At 39.5% G+C, this 20,192-nt stretch overlaps 1 protein-coding gene across 2 annotated transcripts in view; it reads right to left on the reverse strand.

Moving 5' to 3' along the window:
* Nucleotides 1-485: 485 nt before the first annotated feature.
* GOSR1 (golgi SNAP receptor complex member 1) overlaps nt 486-20,192 on the reverse strand; it is a 40,295-nt gene continuing 20,588 nt past the window's right edge. For both annotated transcript variants that reach the window (XM_036408625.2, XM_036408623.2), the window contains exons 7-9: nt 15,106-15,135; nt 7,884-7,966; nt 486-4,608 (exon numbers count right to left, since the gene is read on the reverse strand). In XM_036408625.2, the coding sequence (XP_036264518.1) occupies nt 4,484-4,608; nt 7,884-7,966; nt 15,106-15,135 (238 nt within the window). In that variant the 3' untranslated portion in view covers nt 486-4,483. The remainder of the gene's footprint in view (nt 4,609-7,883; nt 7,967-15,105; nt 15,136-20,192) is intronic.

Raw genomic sequence — 20,192 nt, forward strand, 5'->3', positions numbered from 1 at the left:
ACAACTAACATATTAAAACCTATCAGTGCATTTTAAAAGGGTGAGTTTTATGGCATGTGAATTATATCTCAATTATACTGTTATTAAAAACACACACACCCAGAAAACATAACATTTGGAGAGGTAATGAGAAAGGGGGAATTTTCCAATTCTCTGGTGAGGTGGAGAATCAAGTTCTGATCTATAGGTTAGGAAGTCATTATTTAGGAAGACATTTTTCTTGCTAAATTTTAAATTTTACAGTCCCAACCTATGTTCTGAAGTTTTGTTTTGATAAGAGAAGTCTCCTTCACTTCTTGGGCTAAATTACTAGTGGAATATTTATATGATGATTTGGAATAACTGGTGGTGGATTTTCAGTACCTGTAATGCTTCACCCTGGGTTACAGGCCATCAAGAGAAATACCAAAACCAAAGATTGCATAATCACTACCCCAACTGCCTTGATGGTACTATTCCAATACAAACAACCAGAGGCACAACCATTTAGATTTCTAGTTTATTATTAAATTACATAACAAAGCTTCTTCTATACAGTCAGAAAATGCACATTTAGATGAGAACAAAAATTAAATACAAATACAATTAAACTGGTTTCCAAGAAGCCATTTTAAAAGCAAAAAATTAGAAAGTGCATTTGGAATAGATTTTTATAAATCTGTATTGGCATTTTTCAAGAGTAAACATCTTCCATCATGGTAAAATGTGATTGGAATCGATTCCCCTCCCTAAGAGCTAATAGGATGGCAATAAATGCAAATACTTTGATACTGAAGTGAGACCTTATGTATAAAGAAAATGAGAAAGACATGGCTCAGCTTATCCAATTAACATCCTTAAGAATCACTTGTTCCTCATTTCCTTTTCCCCTATAAGAGGGACACACAGATTTATAAAGGAATAATAAGATTAGGTTACAAAGTCCATGATGTAAAGCTCTCATCTTTTTGGAGACCAGCTAAACAACCCCTAACCCAAGAGGAGAATGGAACACAACCATTTTAATTTTCTGAGTAGAATCCATTTGTTCTTCAGTTACATTTGCCACAAAATCCAGTGTGACACTAGGCATGGCCACTTAGCCTCATCAGCTTAATGTTACAAGTTAGAGAACTCAGTTTCCAAGAAATCGCATCTGATTGATGATCAAACATAAGGTATTAGAAACCAAAAGGCTAGTCCAGTTTTTTAAAGTCCTTTTCACCAAGTTGAGATTATTAACAGTGAAACAGAAAGTTAATGGTGGGAATGCGAGTCCAAGGTGCCTCAATTATTTAGAGGCCAAAAGGCTCAATAGGTACATCCCTCTATTCAGATTTATTTAGCATCTAATAGGAAAGAACTAAAGTAAAGATATTTGATTCCAGGTACAAAGTCTCATGATGTCTCCCCTCTCATCACCCTCTGGTCTCAGGACTTCAGTCCCATGCCTGATCTGGCCCCGGGCAGTATGGGAAATGGCATTCTCTGTGAAGTGAATCTCGGTACAACGGAGAGAGAAATATGGAGAAGGAAAGCCTTTTCTAACAGGAGACAAGGGTGACAATACAGGTGACAGGGAATGCTTCGGCATCTAACAGTAATCACAATAGAGACAGCCGGGACAGAGATCACAGCACCCGGACGTTTGGGCCTGAACTTTATTACGAGATTTATTCAACTTTTTTTTAAGAAAGAAAGGTGTTCTCCCAACACACTGAAACAGTCTCAGAGGTGTGCGTTTTGGAATTTTCTGCCTCTATGTTGCCATGGTTTTTCATACTTGCAAAGTTTTGAGTGGTTACAAAGAAGATCCCAAAAGGAAAGATTATATGACAATAGCTGAGGGAGACTATTCCCTCTAAGAGGCAACATTTGGGACTAGAAATAGAAAAGTCCTCCTGCTCGGACTTTCTCTAAGAGTAGCCTCCTGTTGGCTCCTGAGCCTACCAACCGCTCTGTAAGAATGGCAAAAGAGGAGGAAAACCAAGATGGTTAAAGAAAAAGTGGCATGAAACTGCGAGTTCTTGTACCAGCTGCCGTGGCTCCACGGTGAGCCTCTGCTCGTCGATGGCTCGCTTCCTTTTCTTGCTCCAGGTCTCCCAAAGCAGCGGTCGCCAACCTTTCAGACCTCACGGCTGGCGACTGCTGTCCTAAGGGACTCGCAGAGGAAGGAGGGGCACTGTCCTCGCTACCTATCCACATCTGGCCCGGGACACCTCACTACGGCTACAGCACTGGGTGGGAGGTTAGTCAGACTTACCCGACCGCAACATCTACACCACAATTGCTCAACTTCCTTGGAAGAACTAGTCTCTTTATCTTTACAAAGAAAAGACCCAGCACAATTCTCTTCCTTTGTGTGAGCAGAGCTCTAAGGGAAGGCTCCTCAGTGGCAGGAGCTAGATCAGCGCAGGTTCTAGGTTTACCCTCACACAGCCAGCTTCGATGAATGCACCAAATAAGCAGACCAGTAAAAAAGACTGGTAGTATAATTAAATAAATTATTTTATTTATGAAACTTCAGATTTTATAAATGCCAACTATATAGCAACCAAAGTCCCATAAATTCTAGCTGAGGTACAACCACCAATCAAAGCCCTTTGAAAAATCAAAGATAATAAAGTGTCAGGGGAGAAGAGCGTTCTCCCAACAGACAATTTAATGAATGACCTTCCCTGACCCTGGAAGGTTCGCATTGGGAAAACTCAAACTATCTTTTAAGGGCACCCCCAATCAACTACTGATCAATCAACCCATACTTAGAAAAATAAACCCCATAGTTAAAAAAATATCCAATGCCTTTCATACTCGGAATATAACAAAACTCTGACACCAGCATGGAAAACCTTTCAGTGTCTGCATCAGACCATGGATTAGTTTCCCCATCAGCCTGTACATCAGGTTCATCTGAATGACACACACCATGGACACTTGGATGTAGCTAGGGACTGTATGCTAAGATTCTTTCATTCCCGGCGCAGTCTGAAGCCAGTACTGGAAATAGCGTAAGAAGTCCCAGTGTGAGAAGCAGCCTCTTCCTTGGTGAGGATGTAGATGTTGGAAGTCTTCAAACTATTTGGGAAGTTCAGTTAGACAAAATAATGAACTTACAGAGACTGCGAAATGGTTAAACTTAAGAATTCTGGTGGGTGGTTTAAGATTTCGTCCGGGGATGGTAAGAGAAGACAGGTGCAGACGGAGATTCTGTCACGTGCATCTCCGACAATGACACCCTTCTCTGGATGTTTGGAAAAGCTTAAAAGATTTGGAATGAAGAGATTTTCACAGAACACAGAATTCCTGTTACATCGGGTGGTAGTTCTTAAAACTTTTGCTCATAAACGTGGAGCATTTACAAATGGAATTAATCTGAATGGTGACCCCTTGATCAATGTCTTTTTACACGCGGCTTGCTCAGCAGATCTCACTGAGAACTGAGCAGTCCCTCCCTCGGCCATCAGTGTTAATCCTGACAGGAGGAATAGTTGGGGGCATTGGCAGACATTGGCTATAGCTTCTTTAGTCCTGGTAGAACTAAGATTTCATTGTCTTCTAGTAGCAAATACTAACCCAAATGGAAGAAATAAAAATCAAAACAAGAATCCTTTAAATAAGCTTATCATTCTTGATGCTTTCCCAGCAATACAGTTAAGCCCAATGTGCACACGAGTAAAAAAACAAAAAAAAAACAAAAAACACCCCTGCTGACTGGCTCAGTTGGAGCGTTGTCTGTATACAAAACAGGTTGTGGTTTTGATTCCTGGTCAGGACACATATGGGAGGCAACCAACCAATGTTTCTCTCTCTTTCTCCTTCCCCCTTATTCATTCTCAAAAAAAAAAAAAAAAAAAAAAAAAAAAAATCCATAAAAACATATCCTTGGGTGAGAATTACAAAAAAGAAAAATGCTTTTTTGCAGTGTTTATCATTTAACACAACCTCAACCCTGTTGAAGCTGGGCTGTCAGCATCTCAAAGAATCTGTGAAAATGGAATTTTCCTTGAATACCAAAAGAGTTGGGGACACAGAGTAGAAATTTATAGTACAGATTTAAAAACGACTTGTGACTTTTCATCGTGAGTGTCAAATAAAAGGACAAGATCTATTTTTATTCACAACCCAATCAGGCAGCTAAGAGGAAAGCAGTCTTTGGACAAAGAGAGACCTGGTTTTCCGAAGAGACCGACCCGGCTTGCCATCAGCCTCCGACACTATCACTGAAGCGCAGACTCTCTTTCTGACTCATTTACTTACCCCCTGGGGAGACAAAAGCAACTGAAAACCTTTCCTTTTTTTAAAACTAAAAACAGAAGGAAGTGTGTTAGAAAAACGGTGGCTTCATTCAGCTCAGCCGGACCAGGTCACAGAGTCCAGCGCTCTCAGCCCTGAACGATCCTGCTGGTCAGGCTGATTACCACGCAGTCACTTTCTCCCTCCGCTTTTCCTTACTCCAGATCAGGGCCTGAAAGTGGTAGTTGTCCCAAGTCCCTGGAGGCGCCCATCAATGGAAAGCATACAGCAGCAATAGGATGGTACAGACGCCGATAACACCGCCCAGGATGAGTGAGTCTCGCCGCTTCCTAAGGTTGATTCGCTGGATCAGGCTGTTCACAGCAGGAAAACGATCTTTGGGAAATCTTTATTAAGGTCATATTTGAAAGCTTCTTTAGTAAAGTCACAGAAATCACAGAAACAGTAAGTAACGGGAAGAAAACCACACTGAGGGAGTTGCAGCCTTTAGCAAACACACAACCTGGAAATGCTCAGGGCCCAAACAAATTCAAGTCTCCTAGGACACTGCAGCACACAAATAAGAATAAAAAATTAACAGAGAGAGGGGGAGAAGAAAATAATAATAATGACAGCTATACTGCATTAAGGCCATAGTTGGCAAACTGCGGCTCGCGAGCTTGTGCGGCTCTTTGGCCCCTTGCGTATGGCTCCTCCACAAAATATCACGGCCTGGGCGAGTTTGTTTTGAAGTGGCGTTAGAAGAAGTTTAAGTTTAAAAAATTTTACTCTCAAAAGAAATTTCAATCATTGTACTGCTGACATTTGAGTTTGCCGACCACTGCATTAAGGGATTACTGCCAGGCTTCAGGTCAAGTTGGTCAACAGAGGAACCCCACGGGGCATGGCAGCAAATGTACAGCCAGCTACCACCCGCCCCCCATTCCTTCTCTCCCGCCCGCCCCCTACACACACACACACACACACACACACACACACACTCTCTCTCTCTCTCTCTCTCTCTCTCTCTCTCTCTCTCTCTCTCTCTCCCTCTCTCCCTCTCTCTCTCTCTCCATCCCTTTCTATTCCTTCTCTAAGGTGACGAGAAAGTTTTGCCAGAGATTTGAAGTGAGCCCTTCCTCTCCCCACAGGGTGGTAAATTCCCTTGGATTTGGGCAATTGGTGGAAACTAACTCTAGGGTCTGCATACTCAGGTACTGTTACTAAAATTTTATAATTTGCTTTGTATCAGTAGGTAGGACATGGTAGGAAAGTGGGTTCAACTACTCTAGTTATTCAATTTCTAGAACATATAAAAAGAAAAGATTTTCAATTACAGAGGTTTTATAGCAGTTAAAACGGTATTTTCCTTAGTATTTTAAAATATCTTCATCCCCTAGTTTGTATGTTGTAGACCAAATGCAAAAGGTGCAGGTGCATCTTTTGTTAGTAGAGGTCAAGGTCAGGAAAACCACCAAGGTCACCTAGGACTCTAGAGGGGAGAGGGAACAATCCCTACTCCATGTGAATCCTCACCGCATTTCTCCGGTAACAAAATGACTCCCAGCGGAGACTATATTTGCATATTTAAATGTCCTACATATTGTATGATCAGGACCACATTTCTTCTAATCTTAAATTTCCCTGTGCATCTAGAGTAGAGCTTTATATACTAAAGACATTAATGTTTTATGTTTGTTTTTTTTTAGAGAGATGAAGGAAGGGATGGAAGGAGGGGGGCAGAGAGGAAGAGAGAGAGAAAGGAGGGAGGGAGAGAGGGAGGAGGAGAGTGAGAGGGAGGGAGGGAGGGAGGGAGAAAAAAATTGATTGGTTACCTCTCATATGTGTCCCAACTGGGGACAGAACCTGCAACCTAGGTATGTGCCATGACGGGATTGAACCTGCGACCTTCCGGTGTATTGGACAACGCTCCAACCAACTGAGCCATACCAGCCAGGGCTTAATGTGTTTTTTAAATTAAATAATGAAAAAAGAATATGCAGAAATAATTCTTAAAATGTAGATGGGCAGGAAGCATGAAGTAACAGGCAAAAACTTCTATGAGATACAAATCTACAATAATTTAAAGCAAATGCTTACTCAATCTTTCCTTGCTTGGTAAAAATAGGATCAATAATCTGCTTCGGAAAAGTATGAAAATTTTGGAATTGGGAAACCGTCTGCAGCGGACATCTTTCTGTCCAGCTTGCCTTTGAGGAACCTTCCCCTCCTCCCCCCGTATAATAATCGGATGGTTCCTGTGACAGGATGGACTGACCCTGTCCTCCGCCACCAGTGCACACACACCCTCAGGACTGGCCGGAAAGAGCACTCCCTCCCTCCCAGGGCGGCGACAAGTTAGAAACAGGCGGTGACTCAAGCTGGGGAACCACGGTCCTCCAGGGACATTTCCCAGCGGCTAGAAAGGGCACCCTTTTCCCATGGTGACTTCTGAACTGATAGGTGACTCTTACAGCCATCTCTATCACCATGCGGGGAGAACCTGCCCGAAAATGAGGGTAACACACAGGAAAATAGAGCAGGCAGGGGGAACAGAGGGAGGAAAGGCAGATTCTTGTAATAAAATCCGAAGCCCTGAATCCAGCCATGCCGTAAGTCAAATTCCACCCCTGAATTTCACACATACATGTATAAATTAATTCCCTCCTCTCCCCCTTAAGTCAGCCTTCATTTGGTTTCGGTTACTATCTCTCTCTAGAGTCCTGACTCACACCCATTTTATTTGTTTTATTCACATACATCCTTTTGGGATGATTATAATTTGTGGTAATGATAAAATAAGATAATGTATAGAACAGTATTCTGTAAAATATATAGCACTATAGGACTTTGGATGTGTGGTTTTAGAACAAAATTCACAAAAAATGGCAAACACCAATACACTTCAGAATGTTATTTTCCCTAGCAACTAAGGTATCAAATTAAAAGTGACTTTGAATTATCCAAAATGAGACGATAACTAAACTTAGTAATGGGGGAAGGAAACTTTAATCCCTGATAGGTTTGATTTCTTAGAGAGTAAAGGAAATGTTTTTGAGTAGCAGGCTTAGCAGTTCCCACTGGGCTTCTCACAGGTATTGGCAACACTAATTTAACTTTGGAAACTGAAGAATTAAAAAGGTAGAGGTCAGTAGAGGTCACTACAAACAAGCAGTGAATCTACCCTAGAGGTTAGCCTGTAACAGTTCCAGTGAAAATGTCCTATAAGCAGTTACAACTCATCCATGCATGTCTGTCTCCTCCTTTCCCCTTGTAAGCACCTGCCACTGACTTATTCTCCAAACTGAAAAAAGAAAAAGCTTATCATTTATATTTAGATAAGAGTAGTGCATTCTGTGGAGTTCTAAAATGGATATGAGAACTTTTGAAAACTTTTGTGAACAATTAAAAGTTCATATTTATAACTTTTTTCAATCTAATAATCATAAACCTATGGTGTGCCCTATTTTAGAAACAGCGCACTTTTTGTGCAATATGAAAACGTGCACTGAACAATACGCACTTTCACGAAATGGGAGTGCAAGGGACATTCATATGACGTCACCAGTGACGGCCTCGGCTGCTGCTGACGGCCACGTGCCGGTGTGAGAGCAAAGCGCGTGCAGACTTCCCCCCGTAAGACCCACAGATTTCAGTTTCAGAAAGGATACTGGCCAAAGTGTTCATTTTGCTCTGAATTGACTTCAACATTCCTCTCTGTGAAGTCATATTTTCTTTTGTTGCCATAGCAATGCTGCAAGGGAGGAAAAAAAAAAGCGATTTAAATTGGCATTTAAGATGATCCTATTTGGATCTATCATACTCTTAAAAGTGAACAGAAAGCCAAAAACGGTTTGGCTCAGTGGATAGAGCATCGGTCTGTAGACTGAAGGGTCCTGGGTTCGATTCCGGTCAAGGGCATGTATATTGGTTGCGGGCACATCCCCAGTAGGGGGTGTGCAGGAGGCAGCTGGTTGATGTTTCTCTCTCATCTATGTTTCTAGTTCTCTATCCCTCTCCCTTCCTCTCTGTAAAAAAATCAATAAAATATATATATATAAAAAAAAAGTGAACAGAAAACTAAGGCGAACAATATCATCTTGAAAAGCACTGGGCAGGGCCCAGCCAGTGCAGCTCAGTGGTTGAGTGTTGACTCATGAACCAAGAGGTCATGGTTCGATTACTGGTCAAAGCACGCTCGGGTTGTGACTCGATCCCCAGTGCGAAGTGTGCAGGAGGCAGCCGATCAATGAATGATTCTCTCTCACCATTGATGTTTCTATCTCTCCCTCTCTGAAATCAATAAAAATATATTTAAAAAAAGAAAAAGAAAAAAAAAAGAAAAGCACTGGGCTGGAAAACAAGAGATCACTTCCCAAGTCACCTTCCTATTGACCATTTTTAAATGACCACTGCTGTCCTCTGGGATCTTTTGGGGCAAGGAAGTAAGCCATTTCCTGCGTTTCCCCCCAAAGTAACAAATAACATAAGACAGATCACATACTACAGATGGCTATAAAAGGACCAGTTACTACAATGTCCCTAATCAGGAAAGCCTGTTGAGGGGGAAGTAGGCAATTACAACCATAAAAATAGAACCAAAAGTGTAACATTTCATAAAACATTCATACAACCAGACCTGCATTTATGAAAAGACTATGTTCTAAAAGTCTACTTGAGAACCGATCCAAGAAGTTTTCATGACACACATGCAACCTGATGCTGGGTCTCTGAGCCAGGCGATAAAGGTCCTTAGACAACGGAGAGAAGGAAAAAAGTCACTGCGGAGTACAGTCTCTTCCATGTGACTACTTTGATATCGTTTAAAAAATAATTTTAGTTAATATCTTTTTGCTATCGCTGCCCCAAGATCAGCCTTATCTCCCTGCACATTAAAATCCTATAGGGCAGGTCAGTATCCATTTTCATATGCAACATACTGGGGAGTGTTTTAGATACTGACATAAAAAGCAATAGGAAATAATATAATGCATTTGAATAATTCTGAAAATATGTGAAACATTAATGACAACAACAACAACAAGCCTGCTGTTTCTGAAGAGATTCTGGGAAGATGGTGACCAGACCTCACCCCTGACCTCATCTCTGGCCCAATGACCACCCGGGGGAGTAAAAGAACGAAGGCAGACTGGGGGGGAAGGCCATCTGAGGCCCAAAGTTCCTCCAAGGGAAGGAGGCTGGGGCTACTCTCTCTCCAAGGGAAGGAAGCACTAGGGAGCTGAGGGTGGGAAGACTAGATTTTCCCTCAGCCTGGGCTAAGGACTAGGTTTCACTGCAGTCGGAGGAGCCAGACAGGGGGAGATCTAGGGCTGCAGTAATGGACTGAACCACCCCAGTCCCTGCAGCGCCCCAGTCCCTGCAGCTGGAAAAGAACTGTCACGCACAACAGAGACCTATAAGCAGAGAGCTCACAGCTTCCAGCTAATGGCCACCAGCTGCCAGGAGGAAACGCTGCTGGGCCATCCGCCGCCACCTGGTACGTCACTGCTTTAGAGTCTCTAATGGCCTGATGTATTAGGGAGCTGTCTGATAGGCAAGAACTAGTATACTACTGCAGGAAAATGCTAGAGAGTACTCTAAGCACATGACAAATGAATCAAAACTGAAATTTTAAGATTTGAGAAGGCAAAGAAGAAATAAAAGTGTATAAGAAGATATATAAACAGATATTGGTTGAAGCACTATTTGGAATAGTAAAAGACAAAACAAGAAAATTGTAAACAACACCAGAATGGTTTAGTAGATTATGGTCTAACCATATTAAGAAATAATATTTGGTTATTAAAATGAATGAATTTATATTATTTCTATTAACCTGGAGGGATGTTTATGATATACTAACTGATTAAAGCAAACGACAGAATGTGTACAGTATGAGACTTTTTTTTTTTAAAGAAACAAAACATTTTTGTGTATATTCGTATGAAAGAAAGAAAGGTATTGGACACATAACCATCAGTTAATAATACAAGTTACTTTAGGGGAAGGAATGGAGGGGCACTAGGAGAAGAACCTTGTACATTTATAGAATTATTTAAATGTTACAATTAGAACATTGTATTTTCATAATATGTAAATATTGAATAAAGAAAATTAGAAGAATTCCACCAGAGTGACCAAGAAATGTTAGTAACATTATCAGCACCAAATTTACTGTTATTCACTTAGTACCACTAGGAGCTTTTCTCCAGAAAAGCTCAAGTTTTGAGGGCATCAGATACATCTGAAGACAGAAGTATGGAATAGGGCTAAAAAATGGAAATTTGTACAAAGAGTTGTCAGAAACCTAAATTACCTCCCTGAACTACACACTCAGATAACTGCCCCCAGTGCGGCAGACCTAACCTAGGAGAAGAGACGTAGAGACGCCAACATTTTGAAGTCCCTGTGGAACAGCCAGCTCCCTTCCTGATTAGCCACTGCGAGGCCGGCCACTCAGTAAGTCCCCCACCACGCACACAGAACGAACTTCCTATCACTGGACCGGAGCCTCACTCTTAAAACCTCACTCTTGCTAGGAATCACCAGACATTGGAGGAGAGCTTCTAATATAAAAGGCAGAGATCTAAATAAACCAACCAGCAAACAGAAAAGTGAGTCTGAGAAAATAAGAGACAATAAAGGAAGCTCAGGAAACTTAAAATCAAATTACATTTAATGTCTTCAGAAAAATAAAAGAAGATTACACATCCATAAAACATGTAAACATATAAATATAAGTGTATGTGTCTATCCATCCCTTAGGAAAGCTCATGTAAATTAAAAACATAAAAAGAAATACAGATGCATACTAAGCTCATCATGGTGAGTTTAAAAACAAATAAAAACACAGGGGAAAAGGAGTGGTCCCAAAAGCTTTCAGAGAGAACAGCTTATCCTATACAAAGGATTAGAAATTTTAATTGGCATTGGATTTAAAAAGCAATACTGGAAACAATGCCTTAAAATTTTCAAAATGATCTCCAACCTAGAATTCTATGCTTTAGCTAAAATATGAACCGGAATATGGGTAGAATAAAGACTTTTTTCAGATGCGGGCGTGGGAAGTCCAAAAAACTTACCTCCTGCTCTTTCTCAAAAAGCTACTAAAGAACACGGTCTAGCACAGTGAGGGAATAAACCAAGAAGGTGGAAGACACTAAATCCAAGAAATAGGTGTTCTGATAAAGAAGAGCTTAGGATAATGATTAAAAAAAAAATAAAAAAAATCCCAGGCCGAAACCAGTTTGGCTCGGTGGATAGAGCGTTGGCCTGCGGACTAAAGGGCCCCGGTTAGATTCCGGTTGAGGGCATTACCTTGGTTGCAGGCATATCCCCAGAAGGGGGTGTGAAAGAGGCAGCTGATCGATGACTCTCTCTCATCGATGTTTCTGGCTCGCTCTCTCCCTTCCTCTCTGTAAAAAATCAATAAAATATATTTAAAAAAATAAATATCCCAGTATCAAAATAGCATAAACAGACTCAGAGAATAACCAGTTAAGATGAGAAGAGAAAGGCCCTGGACAGGTGGCTCAGTTGGTTGAAGCACCATCCCATACACCAAAAGGTTATAGGTTTGATCCCCAGACAGGGTGCATATGGGAGCAACCGATCTTTCTCAAAATCAGTAAAAACATATCACCAGCTGAGAGGGAGAAACCAAGATGGTGGCATAGGTAAACATCTGAACTTGCTGCCTCGCACAACCACTTCAAAGCTACAACTAAAAGACAAAACGGACATCATTCAGAACCACAGGAAGGCTTGTTGAGTGGAAATTCAACAACTAGAAGAAGAGAGAAAAGCACACAAAGACTCAGAGGAGGTGCAGAAATAAAGGCAGAGGTACAGAGGTGCGCGTGCATGCACATGTACACGTGGGAAGGCTGGCAACTGAGATAGCAGCTGTCTTTTTCAATAGGAGGGAGACAGAAGCTCCCGACTGCTTTGAACTCCAGTTGGAGCTCTGTATATTATTTTTTATTTCCGTCAGTGTATGCTTAATGGGGGGAGGGGGGGGGGGAGGATTGGACTGTCTGGCATTGGGTGAAACTCAAGGGCAACTCTCTCAGAGGTGCTTGTAGCGACTACCAAGGGACACTGAGACCTGGGGGCCTCCTTAGGGTAGGGCTGATGGGAAGCCATTGCTGTTTGCTCCACCCTGAGACTCTGCCTCACCCAAGCTGTGCACAAAGGCTTTTGCATATGAATGGCCTGGTCCTTTGAAATCTAAACTTACCTAACAAACTGCAGCTGGATCAGAGAGACCCAGAACATCCAAAGAAGGCCCAAGACCCCACAGCAATTTGCAATGCTTCACAGCTGGGCCTCATCTGGGCACCTCCAAACCCCAAATAAAGAAGAGGAATCTGCAGATCTCTCCATAGCTCTTGCTGGGTGTCCTCAGGCAGAGGCTAAATTAGCACCTCCTTGAAGATCCAAGAGCCAGTGTACCCAGTGGTCAGACTCAGTGAGGCAAGTCTTGTCCCATAAGGGTGTCTCCAGCACAGAAGTTCTCCCATCATAAACACAGCTGATCCTCACAGCCAATTGGCCTGGAGGTCAATTCCTCACAGTGATACCAATAGCAATCAAGGCCTAACTACAACAAAACTGTGCACACAGCCCACAAAGGATGCACCAAGAGTGTCCATCTCAGGTAACTGGGGAGGCTGAGCCACTGGGCCCTACAGGACACTTAGCACACAGAGAGAGCCACTCTATCAACTCAGGGAAGCAGCCAAACTGCCAAGACAAAGAAATAGGTCACAAATGGCAGAAATGGAAGAAAGCAAACTACTGGATATAGAGTTTAAAACCACGGTTATAAGGTTTTTCAAGAATTTTCTAGAAACTGCCAATAAATTTAGTGAGACCCTCAAGGATATGAAAAAGGTCCAACTTTAAGCATACACTGACTGAAATAAAAAATAATATACAGAGATACAACAACAGACTAGAGGATCACAAGAATCAAGTCAAAGATTTGAAATACAAATAAGCAAAAAACACCCAACCGGAAAAGAAAAAAGAAAAAAATCCAAAAATATGAAGATAGTGTAAGGAGCCTCTGGAACAACTTCAAGTGTACCAACATCAGAATTATGGGGGTGCCAGAAGAAGAAAGAGAGCAAAATATTGAAAACCTATGTGAAGAAATAATGACAGAAAACTTCCCCCACCTGGTGAAAGAAATAGACTTACAAGTCCAGGAAGTGCACAGAACCCCAAACAAAAGGAATCCAAAGAGAACCACACCAAGACACATCATAATAAAATACCAAGAGCAAAAGACAAAGAGAGAATATTAAAAGCAGCAAGAGAAAAAAGTTAGTTACCTACAAGGGAGTACCCATATGATTGTCAGTTGATTTCTCAACAGAAACTATATGCAGGCCAGATGGGAGTGGCAAGAAATATTCAAAGTGATGAATAGCAAGAACCTACAATCAAGATTACTTTACCCAGCAAAGCTATCATTCCGAATTGAAGGTCAGATAAAGAGATTCACATATAAGAAAAAGCTAAAGGAGTTCATCACTGCCAAACCAGTATTACATGAAATGCTGGAAGGTGAAGGTGAAGGTGAAGGTGAAGGTGAAGAAGAAGAGGTGGTAAAGGATAAAAATTATGAACAACAAATACATATCTATCAACAAGTGAATCTAAAAATCAAGTGAATAAAAAATCTGATGAACAGAATAAACTGGTGAATATAATAGAATCAGGGGCATAGAAAGGGAGTGGACTGTCAATCCTTGGAGAGAAAGGGGTGTGGGGGGAGCGGGAAGAGACTGCGCAAAAAATCATACACCAATGGATGAGGACAGTGGGGATGGGTAAGGGCAGAGGGTGGGGTGGGAACTTGGTGGAGGGGAGCTATGGGGGAAAAAAGAGGAACAACTATAATAATCTGAACAATGAAGATTTATTAAAAACAAAAACAAAAACCGTATCCTCAGGTGAGGTTTAAAAAAGAGCAAATGGAAGCAGGCGATTATAACAGTGAATTTTAGATTAAAACAAAAAAGAGCACAAAAAGAGTCAAACTAACAATGTCATTTGTGTCATTATTTCTTATTCATAATTTTTCAGTTTAAAAGCGCTTGATGACAGCATATGTACATTTAAATGTGTTTGTTTTAAAGTAAATTTACAAAGTATTTAAAAATTGATATTATGATCTCATAAAAAGTAACAGAATTAAAAACTGGGCTGAGTAATCTGACACCAATCTTTGAATCATATATGTCTCTGTTTTTTAAACTGGACTATCACCAACTCCTATGCACTTTAACTCAGAAGTAGATAGAGAAGATTAAAAAATAATTTCTGCAAAGTACTTTGTATTCCTTGGAGAATGGATATTATCAACATACATTATGTTATTGTCTTGTTGAATATGCATGATTTCCAGTACCACACAAAGTATATCTAGACACACTTTCCCATCTCATACCATCATTTGGAGTCAAGCTGAGTGGAATCTAGACTGTTGTTATTTCAAGGGTTAAATAGTAAGAGGCAAAGCATAAGCTGCAAATAATATATAATGCTTTTAAAATGATAAATCATTGATGTGCTTACAGGAACTTCAACTTTCTTACCTGTTTTATGAACTGCTCAAGACACTAGAGAATAAAGCGTAAGGCTAAAAAAAATAGTATAAATTAATCAGAAAAATCAACCTAGGTAAAAGAGCCTGGGCATCACATGTCTCTTACAAGGGAAAGATATAACAAAACACACACACACACAAAAAGACATTATAACCTAATTAAATTCACATCTTAAGGAGGATGAATTAACTTTAACTCTATTTACAAGGTTAACCAGATCTGTTCATTTGTGTGCAAACAAAAAATACAATAAAGTAAAACAAAGTATTCCTACCTTATTGTCTCTTCTATCAGACGATCTGAGCTGCAATAAAAAAAATTCAAATTTTAGAATTATTAAAAGCACATTTAAAACTTCTATTTAATTTTTCTACATTTTCTAGGTACGTTAACTTTCCAACCACTTATTAAACAAAATACTCAGACTTTTGGAAGCATCTGAAGAATATTCTGGACTCTAAAATAAATTTATCCATATATAATTTTCATCTTACTTTTATTTGCTGGCTTAAATCTATTTCTTCCACAGAGAAACTTGAGATCAGAACAGTTTTAATGTGAGTACAAATAAATGAAACATCTTTAATTTAGATAGATCAAAGTTGTCACTACTGTCTATTCTAAGCTTAAGAATTACAACCAACTTGTTGAGACAGGATGGGTAAATACAGTTCTGATGCCTATAAGTAGTAATTATTTACACTTTAAAGTTCCTTCTTTACTTGGAAAATTAAACCAAATCTCAGCTTATCATAACTTTAGAATCTGAATAAAGAAACAAAGTGCTCCTTCAATCTGTAAATGTTCACTTTTATGAATCACACTCTGCAAAGAAAGAAACTTCCCCACAAGGCCATGTTAGGGAGGAATTTATAGGTACCTGCATTTGGAAAAGGGGCAGTTTTACAACAGAAAGTAGGAAAATAGCTCCCAGATATCTTATCCATTTGGCATAAGGCATGATACACAGTAGGCAAGCAAATAAATACTTGCGTATTTTTTCCCAAATACTTCTTTCCAAAAGAATTTCTAAACAAAATAGAACAAAAACAAAGCCAGAGATATGGACAGACTAGTGGTTACCAGAGGAGTAGGGGTGGGATGAGGTGAAATGGCTAAAGGGGGTCAAATATATGGAGATGTATGGAATCCAGATTTTGGTGGTGAGCAAGCTATAGTATATACAGATATTAAATTATAATGTAACCCAGTCCTAAGCAGTCTGGCTCAATGGATTGAGTGTTGGCCTGTGGACTGAAGGGTCTTGGGTTCGAATCTGGTCAAGGGCACATGCCCAGGCTGTAAGCTCAATCCCTAGTACAGAGCATGCAGGAGACAGCCGATCAATGATTCTCTCATCATTGATGTTTCTATCTCTTTCTCCCTCTCCCTTCCTCTCTAAAATCAATAAAAATATATATTTTAAAAATAATGTAACACTGAAAGTTATATAGCTGTCACCTCAAAAATGAATAAATTCTATATTAATTCTATAAACCAATAGGTTGAAGTTTCATTATAAAATTCTGGACCAGGAAATATAATTTACTGCATGAGCCAGGGAACAAAGATGAATTTCAAAAAAATGTCATAAATAGCTTCTATAAGTCCTATAATTAAAAATTTAAAAAATTACAAAGATGGTGGAAGGATTAAAACCAGACTGTGGCTTTTGAATGCTGGTTCTATCACTTACTATCTACCTGATATCAGGCAAGTTACTATGTGCCTCAGTTTTCTTATCTATAAAATGGGAATGATAGTAAGATGTACCTGTTAGGAGGATTAAAGGAAAAAAAATATATATATATACACATATATATAGTGATTAGAACAGTATCTTGTACATAGTAAGCACTAAGTACTTTTTGCTATTATTACAATAGTTTCTCAATAACTACAGATTAACTTTAAATCTAAGCATAGAGTTGATTTAAATTTTCACATAAACCCGCTGTTCTGGTGGGATCTATTAATTATAAAGTATGCATTTATTTTATTAAATGCATATGGACGTGCCCCTGAAGGGTGCTGTGTCAGACGTGGATTACGAGGGTAAGACACTGACCTGCAGAGGCCTTACAATGCAGACGGACAGCACATAGGCCTTTCCCTTCCCTCTCCTCCAGTAACCGCCAGATCATTGGAGGGTCTCTTCACTCCAAATCTTACCATCATTCTAGACTATTTAAATAGCCACAGAGAACAGATTCTCCATATCCTACACTCATAGTTCCTTGATCTCTTTTACGCCAATGAAGGGACATGATTGCTCCTATAATCTCTTTCCTCAGATTCAGTAACTTCTCTCCTTTCCCACAATCATTCAATTTTTATCTTAATAACAGGTAAAGGGCTCCTCAAAAGGTTCTTAAGACAAATAAAATGAGCTTGGTAATCGTGATTTTCAAATTTGAAAACAGAATCAGCAATAAATAAAAAGAATTCAGTACCATGACTAGGTTTTATCCAAAGGATAAAAGGCTGGTTCAATATTTAAGATCAATCAATGGAATCTACCTATTAACAAGCTAAAAAGCATTTAACAGAAACCGAAACTCGTTTGGCTCAGTGAATAGAGCATCCGTCTGTGGACTGTAAGGTCCCAGGTTAGATTCCAGTCAAGGGCATGTACATTGGTTGTGGGCCCATCCCCGGTGGGGGGTGTGCAAGAGGCAGCTGGTCGATGTTTCTCTCTCATCGATGTTTCTAGCTCTCTATCTCTCTCCCTTCCTCTCTGTAAAAAAATCAATAAAATATATTTTTAAAAAATCCAACACCCATTCACGAAAAAAATTCTCAAAACATGGGAAGGGGTACATCCTCAGCGTGAGAGAGTGCATCCACAAAAACATACAGCTAGCATTATAATTAACCCTAACGAAGGGCAAGAAAACTTATTCTCACCACTTTTATTCAACACTATACTGGAAGTTTTAGCCAATGCAATAAAGAAAATAAAATAAAAGGCATACAGATTGGAAAGGAAGAAATAAAATAGATGACTAGACTGCCTATATAGAAAATCCTGGTGGGGGGCAGGGTCAATTGGGAAAAAACGAGACTTATGTAAAACTTTAGATAAAAACAAACAAACAAACAAAAATAGACAAACGAAAAACCCAGATCTAAATAGACAAATTGTGCTCAAATCTTGTTGGTGTTATACACAAAACCTCAAGGGAGGTAAGAACCATTATGTATTTTTAAAATATGAGTTTTTTCAAAATGTCACCTTTGGGATTTTAATAAAACCTAATTACCCATTAAAAAAAAGAAAACCCGCCGAAACCGGTTTGGCTCAGTAGTAGAGCGTCGGTCTGCGGACTGAAAGGTCCCAGGTTTGATTCCGGTCAGGGCATGTACATTGGTTGCGGGCACATCCCCGATAGGGGGTGTGCAGGAGGCAGCTGGTTGATGTTTCTCTCTCATCGACGTTTCTGGCTCTCTATCTCTCTCCCTTCCTTTCTGTAAAAAATCAATAAAATATTTAAAAAAAGAAAAGAAAAAGAAAACCCCAAATCTACAATATATAAAATCTCCTACAACTAAAGAGTGAGTTCCACAAGGTCACAAGAATACAAACATATAAATTTCTATATACAGATAGTCTTTGACTTATGATGGTTTGATTTATGACTTTTTAAAATATATATATATTTTATTGATTTCTTATGGAGAGGAAGAGAGAGGAATAGAGAGTTAGAAACATTGATGAGAGAGAAACATCGATCAGCTGCCTCCTGCACATCTCCCATTGGGGATGTGCCCGCAACCAAGGTACCTGCCCTTGACCGGAATCGAACCCAGGACCTTTCAGTCCACAGGCTCTATCCACTGAGCCGGTTTCGGCTGACTTTTCTTTTTTTTAATCCTCACCCGAGGATATTTTCCCACTGATTTTTAGGGAGAGAGGAAGAGAGAGGGAAAGACAGAAATACTGATGTGAGAGAAAGGCATCAATTGGTTGCCTCCCGAACAAGCCCCAACCAGGGCCCGGGCCAGAGAGGAACCTGCAACAGAGGTACATGCTCTTGACTGGAATCGAACCCGGGACCCTTTGGTCCACAGGCACACACTGTTTCTACCAAGCCAAACCCAGTTAGGGAGATTTTTCATCTTTACAATGGTGAGAAAGTGATATGCCTTCAAAATAAACCAGCTAGGCTAAGCTATGATGTTCAGTAGGTTAGATGTATTAAATACATTTTCAACTTATGATGGGTTTATTGGGACATATTCCCATTTTAAGTCACAAAGCATCTATTCTACAGTAGCAATAAACATGTAGACACTAAACTTAAAATACAATACCATTTAATGGATAGAGACTGGGAGGAGGGTAAAGGGGGTGTAAATGGGAGACATCTGCAATATTATCAACAATAAAAATATATTAAAAAAATACAATACCATTTAATTGGAATCTTCTTTTAAAACTTAAGTGTAGGTGGATAAATAAATAACAAGTAAATGTGTAAGCAAGTAAATGAGAAAACAAACAAGTACATAATAAAAATTTTAAATTGGTCCCTTTGTAAATTGCAATTGATGAGGTTATAATCAACCAATCAGATCATTTACAACAAGCATTATGGTGATACAGTCTTTCACTTACAATTAACCAGAGAGACCCATAAGGTCTGTTTACTGAATACAATTAAACTGCAGTAGATTACAAAAATTGGTTTTAGTGCTAACACATTTTTATTTTACAGACATTTGGAAAATATAGAAAAACAAAGATGAAAGTATTAGAAATCTAGCACCATTTGCTAAAAAGACTATCTTTTTCCAATCAATTGCCTTTGCTTCTCTGTCAAAGATCAGCTGACTCTGTGTGGGCCCATCTCTGGGCTCTCTATTCTGTTCACTGATCTATTTGTGTCTTTTTTCAACAATGCCACCCTGTCTTGTTTACATTATCTTTGAGCCTTAGGACAACTCTATGAGGCAAGTGCATGCAGCCAAGTGCTTGATCCTGGACTGAAACTCAGGTTCTAGGATGTAAGAGTAATTAGTCATGTTATTCTTTATAGTTTGATGAAAGTCATGATTGATAATATTATTGAATGGCTATTAATTAAAAATTGTTTAATTAAAAATTGTTTAATTAAAAATTGTTTTATGAGTTACAAGTAAGTGAAAGAAGCATACATATAATGAAAAATAGTTCCATTTTTATTTCTGTAAACAGATTAGCTTCCATTGATATAGAAGTTATTTTTTTTTTTTAGTTTCAGAAACAAGTTAGAGAATTTTTACTTAATGTTTCGTAGATTCTTTATGATTCAGGTAGTTTGTAAGGATTTTAATAATTTCTTTATCATTTATCTAAAGAACAAATGGCAACTGTGATTC

The sequence above is a fragment of the Pipistrellus kuhlii genome, unplaced genomic scaffold, assembly GCF_014108245.1.
Source record: "Pipistrellus kuhlii isolate mPipKuh1 unplaced genomic scaffold, mPipKuh1.p scaffold_m20_p_39, whole genome shotgun sequence".
Classification (NCBI taxonomy): Eukaryota; Metazoa; Chordata; class Mammalia; order Chiroptera; family Vespertilionidae; genus Pipistrellus; species Pipistrellus kuhlii.